Source organism: Paramormyrops kingsleyae, chromosome 23, assembly GCF_048594095.1.
Source record: "Paramormyrops kingsleyae isolate MSU_618 chromosome 23, PKINGS_0.4, whole genome shotgun sequence".
NCBI classification, from domain to species: Eukaryota; Metazoa; Chordata; class Actinopteri; order Osteoglossiformes; family Mormyridae; genus Paramormyrops; species Paramormyrops kingsleyae.
In genome coordinates, this window is record NC_132819.1 from 12,313,913 (window position 1) to 12,329,936 (window position 16,024).

General features: G+C 42.5%; 1 protein-coding gene across 3 annotated transcripts in view; it reads left to right on the plus strand.

Annotated features, from left to right (window-relative positions):
• The window catches only part of slc9a3.1 (solute carrier family 9 member A3, tandem duplicate 1), a 16,964-nt gene continuing 940 nt past the window's right edge, over nt 1-16,024 (plus strand). The window contains exons 1-15 of one of the 3 annotated variants that reach the window (XM_023793023.2): nt 1-498; nt 7,348-7,650; nt 7,868-8,028; nt 8,176-8,254; nt 10,163-10,340; nt 10,510-10,730; nt 11,212-11,414; nt 12,477-12,566; nt 12,664-12,734; nt 12,871-13,000; nt 13,544-13,701; nt 13,827-13,953; nt 15,069-15,230; nt 15,325-15,367; nt 15,575-15,667. In XM_023793023.2, the coding sequence (XP_023648791.2) occupies nt 267-498; nt 7,348-7,650; nt 7,868-8,028; nt 8,176-8,254; nt 10,163-10,340; nt 10,510-10,730; nt 11,212-11,414; nt 12,477-12,566; nt 12,664-12,734; nt 12,871-13,000; nt 13,544-13,701; nt 13,827-13,953; nt 15,069-15,230; nt 15,325-15,367; nt 15,575-15,667 (2,251 nt within the window). In that variant the 5' untranslated portion in view covers nt 1-266. Of the gene's footprint in view, nt 499-4,928; nt 5,288-7,347; nt 7,651-7,867; nt 8,029-8,175; nt 8,255-10,162; nt 10,341-10,509; nt 10,731-11,211; nt 11,415-12,476; nt 12,567-12,663; nt 12,735-12,870; nt 13,001-13,543; nt 13,702-13,826; nt 13,954-15,068; nt 15,231-15,324; nt 15,368-15,574; nt 15,668-16,024 lie in introns of those variants that run through there. The other 2 variants (XM_023793025.2, XM_023793024.2) reach the window with 2 other exon arrangements.

The following is a 16,024-nucleotide window of genomic DNA, read 5'->3' on the forward strand; positions in this document are numbered from 1 at the left end:
ACCTGCAGTGAAAAAGGTGCACACGAGACGGGCGGCTTCCAGAGCAGAACAGGGACTCGTGCCAGAGGGTGTCATCACCGCTGACAACGGGGAAGGAGCAAGAGAGTAAGAGTGAGAGAGAGCAGCATGCGTTGAGGCAGTCCGGAGAGAGCTGAGGCAGCCCGAAGAGAGCTGAGGCAGCTTGGACAGACCTGAGGCAGCCCGGAGAGAGCTGAGGCAGCCCGGAGAGAGCTGAGGCAGCCCGGAGAGAGCCTAGCAGCCTGAGGATGAAGCTTCCATGGGGAGCAGCGACGCCGCTGCTCCTGGCAGCGCTGGCCGGCACCACCTGGGCTTCCTCGGCACATAATACAGATCCCCAAAGCAACACCAACGCCACAAATGGGACGGAAGGCAACTCCGGCCTCACCAGCCTGCCCATCGTGACCTGGAAGTGGCACCATGTAGAGCAACCCTACCTGATGGCCCTCTGGGTCCTGGTCTGCTGGCTCTGCAAACTGGGTGAGTGGCGGCTTTGCGTGTGCTGCAGTGACGCTGTTTTACCCCCTCTGCCGGCATTGGGTCACTCTTTACTGTAGCCTGATGATTTTACCAGGAAGTACTTGAAGTTGTGTTGAACAATGTGGCAAGGTTCATGGTTAATTAATACATAAGTAATAGCATAATACTACATTATCTATCCCCCCCGAAGTAAAGCTTTACCTAGTTCTCTATATTTCCAGTTGGCACCCCAGCACAGGCTGCTTTTCAGCCAGAAGCGACACGTTAGATGCACGTTTCGCTCCTCTCTAATTGGCTGAAGAGAGTATCTGACAGTGCTCACTTCGGCCCAAGGAGCCTTTCGTGTTATTCCCTTGTTACCGAAGTCATTCTTGGAAAAATGCACAAATATAAAATCATGTAAATAGAAAAGAACACATATCTATAAATTCTTCTTCATTTTCTCCTTCTTCTCCTCCTTTTCATTATTGTTGGTTCATACTTTGAGCATCGGGGTTCAGAATCCCACGCTATGTATGTGTGCGTGTGCGTAGGTTTGTATTTACTGCATTGTAGCGACCCATGTCTGCACAATGTGGAACAAATCTGGTAGTTTTTAACTTGGGTGGACATTTTTTAGGTCCCCACAATATAAACCTCAATTTTGTAAAAATCCGTGAATGCAGTGACAAGACTAAAATGGCCAAAAGTCTCGTATTCTGTTTGGTTACTTATGGTTAAGGTTAGGGCTAGATAGAGGGTAAGGTTATCATAGTTATTATTATGCCAATAGAAATCAATGGAGGAATATTAATGATAGGAATACAGGAGCTGTGTGTTGTGGGGGGGGGGGGGGGGGTGGACATGTGTACATTACATTGTGGGGACCAAATGTCCCCACAATCTGATAAAAACCTGTTATTTTGACATTATGGGGACCATTTTTTCAGTCCCCGCAAGAGGAAATTCAGTTTTATAAAAATCTGTCACTGCAATCAAAAAATGAAAAATGCCAAACGTTAAGGTTAATGGTTAAGGTTAGGGCTGGGTTGGGTTAATGTTGTCATTGCTGGGATTAGGGTTATGCCCATAGAAAGATACTATTTTGTGTGTGTGTTGCATGACAGTCTGCAAGATCTCCCCCGTTTCCCCTTGAATACTACAGTCCAAAGACATGCTGCCAGCTGAATTAGCTGCTTGGACTGGCCTGCTTTTATTATTATTATTATTATTATTATTATTATTATTATTATTATGAGCCAGCATAATGACAGTTTGTATTGTCACATACCTCCAGCTCTCTGTGACTCAAGTTTGCTTTAAGTTGTCCTGTCATTATGCGACTGTCTGTAGATATGTGTGTATCTTGATGTGAGTCACCTGTTATTGGCTGCCATGTCATTCAGAGTTCACTGACATACACCTTAGCACTGAATCACAATAACAACTGACAATGGATTGATGGATGGATGGATGGATGGATGGATGGATGGATGGAAACTGAGAATCCGTAGTTTCCAGTGACTAGTTCTGCTCGGTGATGCAAAGTGGTCAGTGGTTGCACGGTTTCCGGTACATGACTTGCACACCATGTGAGCAGGCAGCCAGGCTTTACATTGACGCACTTCTGGTCGGTCCCTTCACCGAGAGAGAGCAGAGAGCTGATAAAGACTAGGCGTGCTCACCCCAGTGCATTGTGGGAGTTGGGAATGGCAAGCAGAACTGCCAACATCATGTGCTCCCCTCCGGTGAGGTTCGGTTCAGCTTCCAGCTCTCTGTCTTATCGCTCCTTATTAAGGTGACAGACCAATATGATGAAATTGTGAAAAGCATGATAATGATGTCTGGGCTGGTAGCGTGAAGCAGCATTACATTGTTTTTATAGGCCAAAGCCATATCCTCACCCATCTGTAAAGCTGCTCACTATATTGCATGTTAAGCAGCTTGTATTGCTGTACCAGTTAGACACCCCCCCCCCCCCAGCTCCTGCCCTTAATTACAAATTCACCTGCTGACATTTTGGTTATAAGTCTTTGCTGGTAGATATAGATAAAAATACATCTCCATACAATCGGCTGACATGTTTTGATTAAAAAATGTTATCAAAATTTTCAGCTCACGTATGCATAGTAACTATAGTTGCTAAAGTGACTTTTGCATGAAATATGGATGCTGAGTAGCGGCCTGGACTTCCGATGCAGGTGGAATATGTCGGCGCCTCCCCCGAGTGCTGCTATGCCTTTTAACAGTGGGGGGGGTTCTGTTTGCCCATCCAGCTGTACAAATGCAAAACTCGTGTCCATTTCAGCTCACCTTTCATGTTGCTGCGTTCCCAAGGTGCCGCTGACCTTCTCTGAAAAGCTCACGCTGGTCTTCGATGGCGCACTTACCTGGAATCCTCAGCAATGTTTAACAGTCCTGTGCCAGATGCCTGCCAGGCGAGATCTGCCATTAAGCAGGTGAAATTAGCTGTTAATCTGGTCATCATTATTAAGAAATGATAAGCCTCCTTCCCCCCTCCACACACATACACTGAGGCGGCTATTACCCTGGACTGGTATTACTATAATTTGCCATACAATAATAAGGCAGCACCATGACTGCAATGACTTAGTGCTGCCAGCTGGTGGCAGTTGTCTTCCACCGCTGTGCAGAAGGCCTGCTCTCTGTGGCCAACTAGCTATCCTCCTGCAGCAAAGGTGAGACAGGCCAGGACAATGCAGGCAGGCCATGTACTGTACGTTTGAATAAATTGCACTTCACAATGTTTTAATTCCCCCATAACTCTTAAATAAATTAAATGACAGTAAGACTGTTTACTTGGTCACAAACAGTCAATACAGACGCTCCTCTACTTACGAACTTTCAACTTACGAACTTTCAGACATACGAACAAAGAGGACTGTAAGTCCAAATTATGTTTGTTGGGCTCCCGTTTCCTGTCCGCAACATCAATTCTTTTTTCATGCGCGCCAGTTCCGCCCAGTACGACTTCTGGCCGCTACTCCCGCCGCGCAGCAGCGCAGCGTGCGGACTCCCAGCATCCAAGTTCTTTGTACTTGCGTATACCCTTAAAATGATGTTGAATAACGACATGTCAAGTTATGAAGGGCTGTTCGGAACGTATCTCGTTCGTAAGTAGAGGAGCGTCTGTACTTGCTAATGATTCGCTGTCCGGGGAGCAAAGGGGATTGATGGTCTTCATGCACAGCTAGTTATGGATGGGGTTAATCACCTGGAGAATAATATGAGTTACATCTCTGATCTCTGTGTGCCATGTAAGAGATCTAGGCACTGCCCCCCTACCCATGCCCACCAGAATTCTTAACCTTTTCACTTAAATCTGAAACCTTTTCCCTGAAATTCCTCTGTGGGGTTGGTGATGACAGGAGACATACCTACAGATTTCGCGATGGAGACACCAGTGAGCAGCTGTACAAACTACGAAATGTGGGGCCCATGAGGCGCATCGCGACGGACGCCCCCCTCCCGGGGACGATGTCCTTATACGCACCTCCGTGACCTCTGTCCCCCGCTCAGATCTGCTCAGGCTGCGAATCATTAAACCAAACAGAGGAGGAAGTGTTAATTACTGGAGGGTAGTTCTGCCAGATTAATGTATGAAACCAAAAAGTTATATATATATATATATATATATATATATATATATATATATATATACACCCACACACACACACATTACAAAGGGTGGAGTGCGACCACATTCAATATACATCTCTAAATTTTCATGAAAGCAGGTAATGAAAGTTAACAATGGGAACAGAATGACACAGCGTGCAGACAATGAGACTCAGTGTAAATGCTTTACCCTCCTGGCACATATATTCAGAGCCGGCTGGGCTTTGCTCCCCATCTGACACGGGACAATGACACGGAAGGCAGCCTTCGGCTCTGTTTCTGTATATATGTTCCATGAGAGCTCAGGAATATCAGGACAGCCAGCGATATGATCAACACTCTCAGTGACCAATATAGTGAAAGATCTGAAATTCCATTAAAAAAAAAAAACGCAATAGTAATACCCCAATATGTTACTCTCTCTGCAGCAGAGAGGTATTCAGTCAGAATATCCCAGAACTCTTTTTTCCTGCATTAATCAGTTTCACCGTTCTGTTGTACTGCAGAACCTAGTGAATGGTATTTCCATGAATTAAATCCAGTAGTTGTTTTAGCGCTATCCAAGCCACCACCTGGCACACATAAAGAATTCTGTAAAGCTACACTAGATCTATACTGCAAAGGATTTTGGGAAAAAATATCGGATCTTATTATATGAATGTACTTTGCTTAAATCCCCTATTTTGAACACAAAGATCTCCTGCTCAATGAAAGCTTAACTATGTCTTTCTGAGAACCAATGACCCGCCCCCTGGTTAGCACGGCAGATAAATGTTCTCGGGTGTCTTAAGGTGTCCCAGCCCTCACTGGACCGGCACTGTCGCACGGCAGGATCCGAGCGGTGAAGTCCCCTGCGTTCAGTAATATCCTACACTTTGTCAGTTGCCTGCTGTGTCTGTGGGGGTCTCTACAGTGTGAACAGTGCTTTCTTTGCTGCTGGAAGCTATGGGGAGTAAGATGGAAAGCAGCCTCCTCTGGCTTCTGCTCTTCCTATGCATCTTTAGCACACCTACGGATGGGAAGCCCATGACCATATTGGGCCAGCCGCCGCCAGCCAACATCTCAGGGACAAATTTGACAGAGTTGTCCATTGTGTCTCTTCACTGGGACCATGTGACACAGCCCTACATTGTGGCTCTGTGGATATTTGTGACAGGGCTGGCAAAGCTGGGTACGTATCATTAAGACAAAAAATATCCGTGCATATACTTATTCAAAAATGGTTATAACAGGGGCTGTGAGACATTATCACTGGATATTCTAGCCAAACATCTTGATGCTGTTTAAATTATTGGCATTTAGCTGGAGAATTCCAATATGTAATTTGCATAACAGTGTTTTCAATAAGTTTCTTATGCCTTCTTCTTCAGTAGCTATTTGCCCATGTTCTGCATTCAATTGAAATGATGACCCAATTAACATTTTAGCAGTCTGTTATCTTGTGATAGACTTTTACTAAAACCAGTACACATACAGCGAGTGGGTAATGTCTAGTGTTCAGCACATGCTGATTGTCTTGAGCGGAAAACAGGAGGATCTGTAGAGTGGACACAGAGAGCATGGCATACTTTCTCCTCTTGCATATTTTATTCATGAAGATGCCACAGGTCCAGATGGCACACAGCTGGATCTGCAGGGCATGTGTGGTGCTGTGATGCCGTGAGCTTTAAATGTTCAGAGCTGTGACTATGACACCGGGCGAATGGGGGGGGGGGTGCTTTTATCACTCAGACTAACACAGTTCCATTGTTCACTGGTGAATTTCTTGGTGACTGTACACTAACTTAAGAGTTTGTTAGGGCTCAAAGCATGGCAGAGGCTTGGCCAATTGGACGTGAGTTTGCTATTTTGTCATAGTTTCCACTGGGGGGACTGGGGGGCAGGAAAGCGGAATGACTTCATTTTAATTTTTAACCAATCGGAAGTCACTTTACATGCAGTCTCCTCTGGAGAACGCAGGCAGAGGTCGGAAACAGGAGTTGAGTAATCATTTGACCAGCAATCTGAAGTGTGGAGGTCATTCATTTTAATGTTCAGTCTCACAGCTGACAGCTTCAACGGCGGCAGAAAGAGCTAGGTTAATGGCAAGGTTAATTATACCCTTAATGCTTATATTCTATTCTCACTCTGTACCCAAAAAACCAGTTGATCATTAATATATTTCACAACATCTGTGCCAGAATTGAGTGACTATTGTAAATCTGTGAACTGTGTCTCAACAATCTCTAGTGAAGAGAAGAGCTGGTTTGTGCCTGGGCATAATGAAAGAGGAAACCAGCTCCCACGGGAACTTTTAACATTAATAATGGTTCATTGGTCTTTTTTCACTTTGCCAAAAGATTATTGGTAGTTAAGCAATAAGTAGCGTGTGAGTAAGACCTGGCAGTAGCGTCTACAGCACCAACCCTATCCACTTGGTTTTCAACACCATCCCTAAATATTATTATTACAGTCTGTGGTATGTTGGCAGTTAATTGACCTGAATGTTATTACTGACAAAAGTGATCAGTACCTTTATATAGCCAAATAAGGATATACATTGGATTCCCTTGTAACATTTTTTTATATTTAAAGACGTAAATATAGTGAGTGAGTGAGGTATGAGAGATATCTAATGTTTAACTTGGCAAAGCTTGGTGTATTGTCTGTTTTCCGGTTTGTATTATATTATAATCGTATAATAATATGTATTATATTATAATAATATGTATTATAAAATTGCTAAAGGAAACTAAGCATTTTATTTTAAAATGAAATATGAGTGAAGTTGAGTTTGTTGGCATGGGTGTCTTTAGGTCTAATCACTTGGGTATTTTAAGCTTAGCCCCGAATATTTTAGCCCCAGTGCCAGTTTTCCTTCAAAATAAAAAAACAGACAAGCCCCAGGTAAACTTGACTTAAGCCCCTGATCTTTTCAATAGCTAGAAATGCCCCCGGCGTTGGTATTTCAGACCGATGTGACCAGCTGATGCGGCCAAAAATGAAAACAGCTGAGATCTTACAGACATATTACTTCATGCTATTCAGAGATGCTTGGTGATGCAGTGAGACTGCAGATTTATATCTCACATCTGACTAAGCATTCTGTACGATTTGTTAGCAAAATGGAATCAAATTGGTGAGTCTCTTGTTGGTATTGCTGTGACACTGATATCATGATGGACAAATGTTGGAGGTAACACTTCTCCGCAGGATTCTCATTGTCCCTCTGCTTCTTCGTGTTTGTTCCAGTGTTTGAACTGAACCATAAGCTGACCGCGACCATCCCAGAGAGTGCACTGCTCATCTTCATTGGTTTCGTCCTGGGTGGAATGATCTGGGGGGCAGACAAGGCCCAGACCTTCACTCTGACCCCTGTGACCTTCTTCTACTACCTGCTGCCCCAGATCATCCTGGACGCAGGCTATTTCATGCCCAACAAGCTCTTCTTCGGCAACATGGGTGCCATCTTGACTTATGCCATTCTGGGGACCGTCTGGAATGCTGTCACTGTGGGCCTCTCACTGTGGGGTGTTTACCTGGGCGGAATCATGGGTAACATCATCATCTCTGTGCTCCATATGTATACAGACTTTGTTTATTTCATCATTCTATTCCCAGAACTGCATAACAGTGAGGGGAAAGTACTAGTAAATCCGATGGTTGTTGTTTTGTGTGCAGAATATTAAATGCATAGATTCATGTGTAGCTTGTACACCACACTGATTGGTGAGATGCCAGAAGAAACAATGTCTCATGTACTGCTTTCTAGGTGACCTGAAGATTAATCTGCTAGAATTCATGCTCTTTGGGAGTCTGCTGTCTGCGGTGGACCCAGTGGCTGTACTGGCTGTTTTTGAGGAAGTCCATGTAAATGAGGTGCTTTTTATCTTAGTTTTTGGAGAGTCCCTCCTCAACGACGGTGTGACAGTGGTATGTGCAAAATCTAATCATCCTTAACATTCAGCATGCATTATTCTTTGTATTATACATGCAATTATTATAGGTATTGTGGAACCATAATCTAGTATTATTTCATTCTGTTAGTCACGTATAACCTTTTTCCTCGCTTGTCCACAGGTGCTGTACAATGTCTGTGACGCTTTTGTAACTCTAGGAGCGGATCGAATCAATGCAGTAGAAATAATTAAAGGCATAGGTAAGCGAATAAAGTCTGTCACCGCCTCGCTCTTTACTTCTGCTAAATCATTAACGTATTTGTTATAACACTTTATAATAGCTTTATATCATCCCCTATACTTTAACTACCGAAAGTTAACACTTTACTTAAAACTGTCATCTATAATGCATTAGAGATAACTTCATAATGCATTATATTGATTGGTATAAGAACTAATAAAGCATAAGGTAGTCATGTCATGTTATACATCATATAATACATCATAAGTTCCAATGAAGCTCTCATCTATAATACACCATAGATACCATCATAATGCATTATAATGGTCAGTATAAGAATTAAGGATGCTTTGTACTACATTATGAAGGTATCGATAGTGTATTAAAGAACATAAGAAATTTACAAACAAGAGGTCATTCGGCCCATAAAGCTCATTTGGGGAGAACTCAACTAATAGCTCAGAGTTGTTAATATCTTATCTATCTCTGATTTAATGGAACCCAGGGTTTTAGCTTGCGCTACACTAACAGGGAGACTATTCCATACTCTAACTACAGGCTGTGTAAAAATGTGCTTTCTCAAATCCATTTTAAAATATTCTTCCGCTAATTTCCACCTATGGTCACGAGTTCTAGTATTTAAACTAATATTGAAGTAGCCATTTGGGTGAACAGTATCCAGACCTGTTAGAATCTTATATACCTGGATCATGTCCCCCCTTAATCTCCTTTGCTCGAGGCTGAACAGAATCAGCTCAGCTAACCTCTCCTCATAAGACATTCCTCTAAGACCAGGAATCATTCTCGTAGCCCTACGTTGCTCCCTTTCCAAGGCAGCAATGTCCTTCTTAAGGTATAGTGACCAAACCTGCACACAATATTCTAGGTAGGGTCTTACCAAGAAATTAAATAATCATAGCATCACTTCCCTTGACTTAATTGGCCTTTTTATTTACTTTATATTTCTGCTCCCTGCATGGATTACCTTACATTTATCTATGTTAAATTTCATCTGCCAGGTATCAGCCCAGTCGCTGATTAAATCAAGATCCCGTTGTAGCCTCTATGCTGCTAGATCGGTATCTGCTACACCTTGGTGTCATCTGCAAATTTAACAAGCTTACTGGTTACTTACTGTATGTATTGGTGTCAATGTCATTAATGTAAATTAGGAACAGTAGTGGTCCTAAAATTGAACCCTGCGGTACCCCACTATGAACACAGGCCCACTGGGACATTGTGCCTCTAATAACTGTCAGCTGCTTCCTGTCTGTTAACCAGTTCTCGATCCAAGCTGCTACAGTCCCTAAAATCCCTACAGCTTTGAGCTTAAGCAGGAGCCGTTTGTGGGGGACAACATCAAAGGCCTTCTGGAAATCTAAGTAGATCACATTGTAGGCCTTTTTAGTGATCAATTTCTCTTGTAAATGTTGATGAGAAGATGAGAGCTTCATAAAGCATTCATAACGCACAAAAACATGGCTATAATGTGTTATGCCTTTTTATAAAAACTTATATACAATTTTATGATGCTTTATGTGTGCGGTATAACGTGTTATGAATGTAGACATGGAGTCTTTTAGACATGACATTCTTAGAAATTGTCACCTAACTAAGCTTATTTTTCATTATTCTGTAATACAATTTATTTCCCTCCTGGCATCTGCTCAGACCACTGTAGTTTGACCACTTCTAGTATTTTGAAATAAATAACAAAAATGGCTGAATAATTTAGTTAATTAAAAAAACAATAAGTGAAATATACATGATTCCTCCAGGCATTTTTCTCACCCAAAATAAAATAAAAATGAATGAAAAGCATTGAGAGAGAGCAGTGACCAAACTGAACACTGTTGTCGTCTGTCCCGGTGTGGTGTCCCTGTTTGGTCCTGGCACCCATGTGCTCTAATGACGGCTGCCCCCCCAGTGTCCTTCCTTGTGGTGGCCTTTGGAGGGGCGCTGGTTGGAGTGGTGTTCGCCGTCCTTCTCTCGCTCCTGACCAGGTGCACGAAGAACATCCAGATCATTGAGCCTGGCTTCATCTTCGTCGTCTCGTACCTCTCCTACCTGACAGCTGAAATGCTCTCCCTCTCTTCCATTTTGGCGTAAGCGCTTTAAAATTTTGCCTTCATCGAGACTGCTGACTAACATGCAAGCATGTATTCTCTGTAGTTTTTGTCTGATAACGCAGAGGAGGATCCTGTAATACTAATTGTGTTACTGTTCCCTTAATATAAGTAGCATAAATAGCCATTTCATTCCACTGTGTTGTAGGATCACATTCTGTGGCGTCTGCTGTCAGAAGTACGTCAACGCCAACATGGCGGAGTCGTCGGTGACGACGGTGAGATATGCCATGAAGGTGTTCGCCAATGGTTCGGAGACCATCATCTTCGTCTTCCTGGGAATCTCTGCCATAGACCCTGAGATCTGGGTGTGGAACACGGCCTTCATACTACTCACACTTGTATTTGTTTTAGTGTACAGGATCATAGGTAAGATGGCATCCTTTGTACTTGTCTGAAAAGGGGCTGTGATTGATGCTCTCACTGTCTTCTGTCTTGGCATAAGCCATTCTAAAATATTGCATTCATCAAGACTGCAAATCAAATAATAAAATCAAATAATTAAAAAATTAGAAACCATTTTGAATTCCTAATTTGCCTATACTCTAGCTCAGTGGTCACCAACGCTGCTCCTGAAGATCTACCACCCTGAAGAGTTTAGGCGCAGCCCTAATGTAACACACCTGATGCAGATAATCAGGCCCTTCAGTAGCATCTCAGTATTAGAGTCAACTTAGCTTCAACATAGCAGGCTCCAATACTTATCTGCATCGGGTGTGTTAAATTAAGGCTGCAGGGTGGTAGATCTCCAGGAGCAGGGTTGGTGACCAGTGCTCTAGATGATAATTTTATAACCAGTTTCAGGTTTCAGGCTGTTTTTGTTTATTGTGCGTCTCTTATTCTGTCACAGGAGTTTTCGCCCTTACTTGGATCCTGAACCGTTTCAGACTCATTCCCCTTGAGATAATTGATCAGGTGGTCTTGAGTTACGGTGGTCTAAGGGGTGCTGTTGCCTATGCACTGGCCTTCATGCTGGATGGAAATAAAGTCAGGGAGAAGAACCTCATGATCAGCACCACACTCATAGTAGTGTACTTTACTGTTGTGTTGCAGGTAAGACTTACAATAAATAAAGACAATTGACAATTACTGAACTAGCGGCTCAGCAGCTACAGCGGGATCTTAATTTAATTAGTGACTGGGCCGACACCTGGCAGACGAAATTTAACATAGACAAATGTAAGGTACTCCATGTAGGGAGCAGAAATATAAAGTACAGGTATTTTATGGGACCTACTGAAATAAAGGTAGCTGATTATGAGAAAGACCTTGGTGTGTATGTTGATGCTTCCATGTCTCATTCTCGCCAGTGCGGGGAAGCAATAAAAAAGGCCAATAGGATGTTGGGGTATATCTCCAGGTGTGTGGAGTTTAAGTCAAGGGAGGTAATGCTAAGATTATACAATTCCTTGGTGAGACCTCACCTAGAATATTGTGTACAGGTTTGGTCACCATATCTTAAAAAGGACATAGCGGCCTTAGAAAAGGTGCAGCGTAGGGCCACAAGAATGATTCCTGGTCTTAGAGGAATGTCATACGAGGAAAGGTTAGTTGAGCTAAATCTGTTCAGCCTCAAGCAAAGGAGACTGAGGGGGGACATGATCCAGGTCTATAAGATTCTAACAGGTTTGGATGCTGTTCAACCGAATAGTTACTTCAGCATTAGTTCAAATACAAGAACTCGTGGCCATAGGTGGAAATTAGCGGGAGAACATTTCAAACTGGATTTAAGGAAGCACTTCTTTACACAGCGTGTAGTCAGAGTATGGAATAGTCTTCCTGATAACGTAGTGCAAGCTGAATCCTTGGGTTCCTTTAAATCAGAGCTAGATAAGATTTTAACAACTCTGAGCTATTAGTTAAGTTCTCCCCAAGCGAGCTCGATGGGCCGAATGGCCTCCTCTCGTTTGTATAGTTCTTATGTTCTTATGTTCTTATGTTCTTATGTAATTACTAGACTAATAAAATGCAGCCATGAGTTCTCCTTTACAAATGACTTAATAGTGATGAAATATATCTCTCCATATAACAATACATGAAAATAATGCCAGTTAAGTATACATTGTGTGAATTTTGAAGAAGCTCTAAAGCATAATAGCAATTCTTTTGTTCCAGGGAGTGACTATGAAACCATTGGTCAACTGGCTGAAAGTGAAAAGGACATCAAAGACTGAGGTTTCCCTGATAGAGAAGCTACAGAACAGGGTAAGGACTCAAATTCCTTACAATAAGGTCCCTCGTCCAGGTATGAAATCCAGCCTATTGGCACTGGTGCTTCCTCATTATTCTTCGTTTTTTTCAGGCATTTGATCACATTCTCATAGCGATCGAAGACATATCTGGGCAAATCGGACACAACTATATGAGAGAGAAGTAAGTCAAGCAACTGAATGATGAAACATCATTTCTATGTTGCGCATGTTGTGCTCCATAAGATTCACCGCACTGCTGTCAGTGTGTCAGTGTTGCTGCGTGTAACGTGAATATTCCCTTTTGGTCTCACGACTAGGTGGAATAAGTTTGAGGAAAAGTGGCTGCGCCCCATCTTGATGAAGTCATCAGCCCGGAAGAAGCAGGACCAGCTCTTCAATGTCTTCCATCAGCTCAACCTGAAGGATGCTATGAGCTACGTCACCGAGGTGATCTTTCGTCTCCTGCGCTTCGTTGCCTTTAGAGATGTATCGTAATATGCCTGAGGCACTCAGTTCTGATTATCCCCCGGTGTGTAAGAAGGCATGCCATTATAGAAGCGTGACGCACCTGGGCAGCTTGGGAGTGACCAGGCGTGGGAAGTTAGAATCCCATTTTTAAGAACAGGGCTTTAACAAAAGAAAACCATGACCTTATTTTGAGGTCATGGCATAGAACATGAACTGAACCGTGTACTTTGCTCCTCATTCTCTTTTTCAGCTTTGTAATCACTTGAGAACTGATAATTTGATCACACTGAAGCTGGCACTTCTTTGCCATGTTACCACTTGAATTACCAAAAAAGAACAAAATCCATAATATTGATCTTAGACACCTGCATTGCCATTTTCAATTAAGGCTGAAAAATGCATTGTGGGTGCATTTGATTTCTTGTGTCCTTGTTTAGAAAGAGTGTTTTCAATGTTTATTCTTTGGGGAATGACTGTGATCCACTGGTAGCATGCAATTAAGTCCCCTATTTCCTGATTTAGGGTGAACGCTGTGGATCTTTGGCCTTCGTTCGGTCTGAGAACAATGTAAACCTTGACTTCAAGAAAAAGTTGGCTTCAGATATTTCAGATATTATGCCAGACATAAATTCTGACAGCTCAGACACAGGACCTTATACCATACCGATGACTTGTATTATGTAAGTACCAGGGGTATATCTCTTCATATTATATTCTGCACTGCTTAAATTGGACTTCTGGACAACCAGTCTTAGGAAAGTGTGTTCTGCAATCAGCAGTGCTCTTATTCATGTTGGTCTTAAAGGCAGGACAACGTGCCTACAGTGTGTCTGGACGTGGAGGAGGACATGAGGGGGAAGAGCATGAGAGACACAGAGAACATCAATACACATCATGTGCTGCAGATGCACCTGTATAAGGCCAGGAAACAGGTAACCAGTCAAAGAAAACAATATACAAGCCACATACACACCTAATACAGCCAGCCCCCAAATTAGGAATGAGATCCGTTCCCTAAGTCTGTCTTTATGAAATTTTAAATTTGTCAGAATTTATAGGCAAGCCAGAAAAATAATAATGCAGTACTTAATAAAAGTAACTACATACAGTGCTGTACTGTACTGTACTGCATCTCGAGCCAATGAATTGCTGAAGCTGTGCAGTGTTTTCACGAGTGTCACAAAGCAGTGCGCGTTCATTATTTCAATCCAGTGTATTTAACCCACATTTTTAATATAATAGGCTTTATGGCAGCCTGCTCATAAGTAAGAGTTGTCCATATGAAGGACATTCTTAACCTGGGGACTGCCAGTAAACCTAGCAAATAAGAAACATTGGTGGACCTTAGGGAAGCCAGGTTGTAGAATAAATTCTTTTGGTCAGCATACCTTAAAAAGGCAACGTACAGTAGGGCTACAAGAATGATTCCTGGTCTTAGAGGAATGTCTTATGAGGAGAGGTTAGCTGAGCTGAATCTGTTCAGCCTCAAGCAAAGGAGACTAAGGGGGGACATGATCCAGGTATATAAGATTCTAACAGGTCTGGATGCTGTTCAGCCAAATGGCTACTTCAATATTAGTTTAAATACTAGAACTCGTGACCATAGGTGGAAATTAACGGGAGAATATTTTAAAATGGATTTGAGAAAGCACTTTTTTACACAGCCTGTAGTTATATTATGGAATAGTCTCCCTGTTAGTGAAGCGCAAGCTAAAACCCTGGGTTCCTTTAAATCAGAGATAGATAAGATTTTAACAACTCTGAGCTATTAGTTGAGTTCTCCCCAAATGAGCTTTATGGCCCAAATGACCATCCTCTTGTTTGTACATTTCTTATGTTCTTATGTTTTATACCCTTGACAATGAGTTAAGGATGGGGCAAAATTAAGGTCAGTTTTGAATAATTGAGTCTGGCAAGGAATTTTTAAAATGCTGCAAATGAATCATCTGCAAAAATACAGCAGGACAGATACAAATACCAGTTGGGTTGATATGTCAGAAAGCCAAAGATGAACCTCTCCACTGTTCGTCTGCCTGCTACCTTTCAGCACAGACACAGGTACAGCAGGAAAGAAATGGGACTCAACAAAGACGAAAATGAAGTCCAGGAGATCTTCCAGCGCACGATGAGGAACCGCCTGGAGTCCTTCAAATCTACTAAGATGGGCGTCACCCAAAGCAAGAAGATCAAACCAGCCAAGAAGGATCAGGTACAGAATTCTGGCCAGTTACTCCCTACAGCTCATGCTTGCATGCGAGAGGTTACCCTTCGCGTGTGACTGTGTTACTCCTCATTCTGTCCAGATACCGAACGGAAAACACAAAACCCATTCATTTGAAGACGCAGGTAATTATAGCATAACCTTGCTTTGTGACATTTTGGCATTCAACACTCTGGATAACTACCATTGAGTACTAAGACATTCAGCACACTATAATTAGTAGCTGTTCAGTACTGTCCTCTCATTTGCAAAATCACACTTATGGAACATTAGCAACATTACAGTGACTGAACGATGCAATTTTCTTCACTTGTTTCTCCACTTGCCATCAGACTTCTCAGATGACAATGTCTTCTCCTCTGACTTTGCGGGTGGTGTAGCATCTGGGGGTGGAGGTCCCACAAGACTCTCCATTCGATCTGGAGGTAAGCATGGCTTTAGCAGCAGTGATGGACCAGAAAATAAGACAAAGGTTCATTGTGTGTCCCCAAGGTGCACTAGAAAGCCAGATGGGGCTTGAAAACCAATTAAGGATCTCACATCACAATCAGACGTTTCTTACAATTGAAGACTGATTTCACAAATCCTTTAAATTCTACATTATGTACATTAATTTTATTCTGAAGTAATTCCCACACTTAATAGAATAAGCTTAATAGAAGCTTAATAGAAGCTTAATAGAATAACGTATAGAACCTGCAGAGTTCTATAAGTGTCATTGACCAAACTAGTCACTTATTAGTCAGACAGCTTTGTCTCAGGTCTCTAAGTCTACTGGTCCG